The following is a 7,494-nucleotide window of genomic DNA, read 5'->3' on the forward strand; positions in this document are numbered from 1 at the left end:
CATTTAGTAAGAATAAGTAGAAAAAGAACATAAAGCTAACTCACAAGGGCATTGCCTCAATGGATATGTGGTATATGGACCTTCGATAAAGAGGAGAGAGCACAGTGGAGGAGACCAGTGGAGAATAACAATCAAGAAGAACAATGCCCGAGAATGCAACATGCCGGACGTGATGCAACGTTCTTCTAATGTCGCGGAAAAGAAACTTGCAAAAAGAAAAAAAGGGTGAGAAAATCCATTGATCAATGTGGAACAATGCAGAATCGTTTTTTGATCTTTATCTTGACAAGGGCAGCATATTCAGGACAACTAATACAGTGCCTATCATATTTATAGCCCACCCGCATTTATCTAGCACTTCTGCTTATGACACTGTGCAACACCAAAAATCAAATCGAAAAATGTTGCTGAAAAGGCATGACATTCATAAAATGAATTCATTTAACCATTAACAATATTTCTTCAACAAACGGGGATGATTTAGTACAAATGCATGAAAAAGAAATTGATATCTAAGTTATATTTAGCTCATATGACAAACTAAAAAATAACCTCAAAATGGAAAATTTCAACCCGCTAAAAAAAACAAGCAAACTTTGAAAAACCCAAATAGGGTTTTGCTCTTCAATAGATGTACTTTCAGAAAAAAGGTCCGTTGTAGTTTGATTTAAACAACCTACAATTTATTGCACAGTGCTATCAGATCTATAAACGATCCATTTGTTTAAAATTTTAATGGTAAAAATATAATAAATTAGATGGCCGGGGCTAACTTCGACCGCGTCAAAGTTTGTATACCCTTGCAAGATGTTTGTTACTCTTTACATACCTATGGCCTTCAAAGTGGAAAACAGTTTAATCTAAAAAGTCTAATGTTTGAGAAAGAACGGCTTACAGTCATAGCATAGGAAATAATGAAGTTATTAATCAAAGTCACTGTTTTCCACCGATCGTTCCTATGGTAGCTATATGATGTAGTCACCCGATTTTTTTCTAATTTGGCACAGGCGTTTATATGTGTAATAAACTCACCAATATTAAATTTCACGACAATAGCTCAGAAAATAACGAAGTTATTGAGAAAAGTCACTGTTCGTGACTTTGCCATTTGTATGGGAGCTATATGATATAGTGATCCGATCCGGCTGAATCTGAGATATACAAACTGTGCAGTATATACAAGCCTACATGCAAAATTTCTGTAGCTCTAACAGTCTAGGAGTTTGCGTTGATCCAGACGGAGGGACAGACGGACGGACATGGCTATAAGAACTCGTCTCGTTATACTGATCCTGAATATATATAGTTTATATGGTCGGAAATGCTTCCTTCTATACGTTGCACACTTCTGTTCAAAATTAATATACCCTTTTTGTAAGGGTATAAAAAGTATAAAAAATTATGAAAATAATTATGTTCTGCTTTTGATAAGAAGATCACATTTTGCGTGGTAATTCAAGCTTTCTCTCCTTTCATATCTTAGGTTTATAGTTGAGTTTAGACACAAGGTTTTTTTTAAAATGAAAAGAATTTAGATTAGGATGTAGGAGTACTTACTTAGGTTTGTAGACTAAGAGAATGATATCTTGTCCTTAAATGACAGTATCGATTAAGGTCCATTGCTGTCCATTGCTGACTAAGCCCTTGTCTTGGTCAGTGATTGTTTTCACTCATTTCTATGCCACTCAAAATAAATATGACAAAGTCAGCAATACAAATTCTACTAGCAGTTTCCCTGGAAAGTCTGACAAATTGTAAATATTCCAGAAATTTGGTTTCTTATCTAAGAGTAATAATACAGTCATGATTACCAATCATTTCTTTTCAGCTACTGTTAAACTTTCAGACGATATAAAGGGATAAATACTACGTACATATATAAATAAACAAAACTTGTGTTCAGATATGATTTTATTAGGTTAATTTTTGATTACTTTACTCGCTTAATAAATCAGTGCCTAATGTGTTTGCCTAATCTCCAGACAACAATTAAGATTATTTTAATATTGCTGATTGGCAGGGTAGACGTCTCCATACTAAAGGCAAAGTTCATAACAAAATTAGTTGTCGGGTGACTCAACTATAATTTATAGATAATCCCATTGACATTATTGTTTTAAATGAATCTGTATTAATTGACCAATTCTTTATTATGGCTTCAATTTCCACCTTAGAAGACGATCAATGTGTATTAATGGTTATAAAAAAAGGCGAATTCATGTGCATTTTTATTCGTTTGTGTGCTTATATGGAAATCGAAGAATGGTATCGTGGATAATCGCGTTTTTTAGGACTGATAAGGCTGGCTATATAAACCATGGATCGTCTGATTGCTTAATATTGAACGTTTTGAAAATGTCGCGGCGCTTGTGTCTTTCACTTGTCGGAATTCTTTCGGTCCTCGTGGCCCTGAGTCAAACGGCATCGATCCAGCCTCTTGTTATTGGCGGTTCGGAGGCTGATATATCAGATTATCCATATCAGGTATCGGTCAGATTGGAGACCTATATGCTGTTACATATCTGTGGTGGAAGTATCTATGCACCGAATGTTGTTCTGACTGCGGCCCATTGCATTAAAGGACGCTATGCATCGTATATCAGAATTGTGGCCGGAAAGAATTCAATTGCGGATCTCGAGGAGATGGGCGTGAAGGTTTCCAAGCTAATTTATCACACTGGATATAACAAAAAGAGCCATGTCAATGATATTGGCATGATTATAACTCGAGAACCTTTGGCGTATTCAGCGCAAGTGCAACCCATTGCCCTGGCCTTGGACTCACCGGTGGCTGGAGCTCATGCAGTGGTCAGTGGTTGGGGCAAACGTACCGAAGAGGATACAGCTTTGCCGGCCATGCTTCGGGCCGTTCACTTGAATATTGTGGACAGGAGCGTATGCGGCGCCCAATATTTGACCAAGGATTACACAATCACCGATGAAATGTTGTGCGCCGGGTCGGAGGACGGCGGCAGAGATGCCTGCGATGGGGATTCTGGTGGTCCTCTGGCTGTTGATGGTGTCCTTGTTGGTATTGTGTCCTGGGGTGTGGGTTGCGGACGCGAAGGTTTTCCTGGTGTCTATGCAAGTGTGGCTCATCATTCCGCCTGGATTGAGGAGCAGGCCGAACCCTATTTATAGTCCCAAAGAGCATATGGTCTTGATTCAATATCTCTGAAGCGAACAAATTTTAATTTTAGGCAAAAAAATATTTAACATTATCATTAAGTTTATGTCAAATTTTCACCAGTTAGCTAAAGCGTATTATTCTTAAATTTTATTTATTTTAAATTCATTACTATTTTTCTTATTATAGAATTAAGATTTCTGTAAACTAAATTCGAAATTTATGTTAATGAAATAAGTAAGTCGTCTCGCCGACTTCGGTATACCAGGTCAATAAATATTTTAAATTTCAAATGACAAATGTATGTCTATTAAATTTGCCTCATAACACACGAGCACTCTAGCGCCGCCACTTGCCTACGGCCAATTTCGCCCTTATGGACCGCCTGGTAAAACTCGTTTATACGTATATTTTCCATGTTTCTAGTCCGATTTAAATAAAATTTGGTAGGTTGGTAGATATTAATAGGGCTCATTAGTGTGGTTTGATTCGGTTTCGATAGTCCGGAATTTGCGACAGGCATTCAGTTTTTCTAGATTATGAAGGCGAAAGTGGGCGCGGAAGGCAATATTATTAATCTGGACGCATATCAAACAAATCTACATACAGATCAAATTTGGTGGTTCTAATTTTGTTAGTTTTCGAGAAAATTCTTTTGTTGGATTTTCGGGGGCGGACGGGGTCGTGGTAAAATTTTGAAAAATCAAAATCTGCGCGTATACCTAACTAGTACACATTCAAAATTTGGTTTCTAAAGCTGGTATAGTCTTTGAGAAAATCAGTTTCGTGGCAAAAATTTAAAATAAACTTGATTACCGTAGGTATACAGGAGTCTAACATAAGTACAAAATTTAGTGACTCTAGCTCTTAAAGTCTCCGAAATCTACGTGTTCATACGGACGGACAGACGGAAGGACGGACGGACATGGCTAGATCGACTCGGAATATATATACTTTATGGGGTCGGAAATGCTTCCTTCTGCCTTCCTTTTGGCAACTTAAATATACCATTTCACTTTATGGTTACATGGTATAAAAATTGAATGGTTAATATCAAAGTATTAAATTTTACCATTTTCCAACACTGTTAAGCAAGGCATTTTGGGCCGCAAAATTTAAAACGTAAACACTGCAATCTTAGATCTCTAGTTTCAGTTTAGATATTTTTCCATAAAAAGTAATAACATTCTTCTCCCCTTCACTATGACTAGTTGATTTCTAATTCCTGACATATTGTATTTGTTGTAGTATCATTATTTACTATAAATTTCCACTCATTATAAATGCCATTGATGCCTTCTAATGACAAACACTTGCGTGATGACGTATTTTGTGGTTTATTTTTTCTATAAGCTTCTCTCACTCTATAGGAAATTCGATATCGGATTACAATTATATAAGATGACTTTTTGTGGAAAAATAGTTTAAAAAACGCAAAGAATCCATAACGGACAAAGCAGCAGCTGCTGCTGCTGCATTAGCTCAATGGGTGCTCCCATTGACAGGCAGACAGATTGATCTGACTAATCGCTATCCAACCCACACACAAGTCTGATGTCTACTGCCTACCTCAACCACATAAAACGTGTCCAACCCAAGGCACATTGAATCAGTTGAGTTCAGATACGACTATCCGTCGCATTCACAAATAGCCATTCCCCCCTTTTTAGCAATTATAATTAAAACTGATTTACTTCAAGTCAGTCAGTCAGTCAGTCCAGTCATTCGGTCGGGCACAGTTAGTTAGTTGGGCGCGTGTCGTCAAATTCCCAACAGCTACAATAAAAAATAATTAGCAAATGAATATTATCATTGTTATAAAAATAAACTCTTCAGAAATCATCATTAAAATCAGATAACAACAATTTTTTTTCTTCATGGGAGAGCATTGGAACTCCCCAAATGTGAAAAACAAAGTTTCTACTTTGATTAAAAATTCCATAGTGAGAAGTGCGTCTATTAAAAAACCACCTAAAACCAATTCAATCTAGTAAACAATCCGGCAATTAAAAAAAGTAACAAAAACTAAATGTAATTTTTTGTTTTCATTATTGAATATGGGATATAGAAAATGGATAGCTGATCCAATATACAAAATATTATGTTAAATATGATTATGAATTTAGTGTCAATATCTAATCAATCAACCCAAGTGACTATATTGTTAAGGAAATGTTTTCAATAATATGTTATCAAATGTGACAAAACTATTTTGTAATAAATATTGAACTAGTTAGTTAGAAATTTAAAATTTGCTCTTATTTACAAAATGCGAATATGTACATACATTTATAAAAACTAAGGAAACTTTTTTATTTCACCAATCAAGTGACAAATTTTGAAAATTTTGAAAAATTGAAAAAGACTTTCAGAATTATTTATTATACCACAATTTATGTGTACCTATATATTTGGAGTCGTGACATTTATTTTAGCGACCCATTATCAAAGGTAATTTTTTTGTATAACGCTCGAGAAGTGCCAAGTTCTGTCATCAGCAGACTACTTGAACACTAAAACCAGTTGCGAATTGTAACTGGATGAAGTGAAAGAAGGGAAGCATAGTTTGGAGCCTTGTAACAGCAATTTGAAATTTTCTGAAGGCATTAATGACTTGTTATAGAGGCCCTGGAGCAACAGTATTGCTTGGCCTCATCCTAGGACCAGCGCTGATCGTAATAATTGTAACAGTCAATTTTGAAAACTTCACTTCAGGAAAACTCCACTATAAGGATGATCTTCTATAGAAGTCGAAATATAGTCGATACCCGAAAAATCCAAATGGCAAGGGGATCAGTTCTTTTTTAATTTACACAGAAATTCATATTATAGCAATTTTAATTAAACAAGATTAAAAAAAAAACAAACCAAATAAACGAGGCTTTTATTTTTCATCATGTATGTATACTTAATAAATTTAATTTAAAACCAGAGGGACGGGGCTAACTTTGACCGCGTCAAAGTTTGTATACCCTTGCAAGTTTTTTGTGTAAGAGGTCTAATGTTTGGGAAAGAACGGCTTAGAAAATAACGAAGATATTGATCAAAGTCACTGTTCACCACCGATTGTTCCTATGGGAACTATATGATATAGTTACCCGATCTTAATCAAATTTGGCACAGTCGTTTGTTAGTGTAATAAATTCATAAATATTTAATTTCACGACAATAGCTCAAAAAATAACGAAGTTATTGAGAAAAGTCACTGTTCGTGACTTTGACGTTTGTATGGGAGCTATATGATATAGTGATCCGATCCGGCTGAATCCGAGATATCAGCTCTTTAGCTCTTACGGTCTAGGAGGAGTTCGCGTCGAGCCAGACGAACGGACGGACGGACACGGCTATTTGAACTCGCCTCGTCGTGCTGATAAAGAATATATATATACTTTATATGGTCGGAGATGCTTTCTTCTGTGCGTTGCACACTTCTGACCAAAATTAATATACCCTTTTTGCAAGGGTATAAAAATGTTTGTTGACAACTGAAAAAATTTAATTTTTTTTTGTTGAAACTTTGGATTTGATGTGCAATGCGTTATTTTCTATCAAATTCCTTTAAATCTGGTTACAAAGCATTAAATAATAATTTTTACACTACCTTTATGACCAAATTATAATGCATTTAAAATTTTTTCGAAACATTTTAATATAATTATTTTAGCTTAACAGTTTTTTAGTGTAAAGCAAGAAAACGTTTCGTAAAGTTGCAAAGTCTCCTTTTTGATTGTATGCTTGCCTACCCCTGGTATAGACACTAGATATAGACAGATATAGATGTCTTTTTATTCATATGTATATGTTAGGACTATTATCGCAGGGCGTATAAGACCTATTGGAATTCAAGTTAATATCTTCTTAATAATATCAAGTTAATAATTAAGCCAAAGTTAATTTCTTTTGTATTTTTTTTTGTTAATTGAATATTTTTCGAAAATACAATTATATTAAAAACAAATTTTACATACATTGATAAATAGTTTGTTTTTTATTTTTGTAAATTTTTTAATAATAACATTATGAAATTTCGCCTATGTTTAAATTAGTTTTTCGAAATTGAAAACTTTTCTATAAAATAATGCCTTTAGTGTTTATTTGTTATCAAGTTAAAAAATAAATATTACGATTGCCACGCCCACTTTGAACAACACATTCTCAATCACTTTTAACGTGTTGTTGTTGTTGTTGTTGTTCGAGTTGGTAATAGAGCAACAGTTTGTTGCAATTAAAGTTAAAGTTAACCACCTGTCCAATTCAGACTAGATACTGCCTCCCAGACCCCTTCACCTCCCTCCCCCACACACACTGTTCGCATAGCCAAATCACGAAGACAAATTCGGATTTGTTTTTTTTTGTTTTTTTCTTCA

The 7,494-nt window shown here is 34.8% G+C and overlaps 1 protein-coding gene across 1 annotated transcript; it reads left to right on the plus strand.

The window, feature by feature from the left end:
- The first annotated feature begins 2,234 nt into the window (after window positions 1-2,234).
- Window positions 2,235-3,202, plus strand: LOC6643353 (trypsin beta). The gene has a single exon (XM_002066120.3). It carries the CDS (start codon window positions 2,263-2,265, stop codon window positions 3,139-3,141), a length of 879 nt encoding a protein of 292 aa, XP_002066156.2. The 5' UTR covers window positions 2,235-2,262; the 3' UTR covers window positions 3,142-3,202.
- Window positions 3,203-7,494: the final 4,292 nt, after the last annotated feature.

Source organism: Drosophila willistoni (assembly GCF_018902025.1).
Source record: "Drosophila willistoni isolate 14030-0811.24 chromosome 2L unlocalized genomic scaffold, UCI_dwil_1.1 Seg168, whole genome shotgun sequence".
NCBI classification, from domain to species: Eukaryota; Metazoa; Arthropoda; class Insecta; order Diptera; family Drosophilidae; genus Drosophila; species Drosophila willistoni.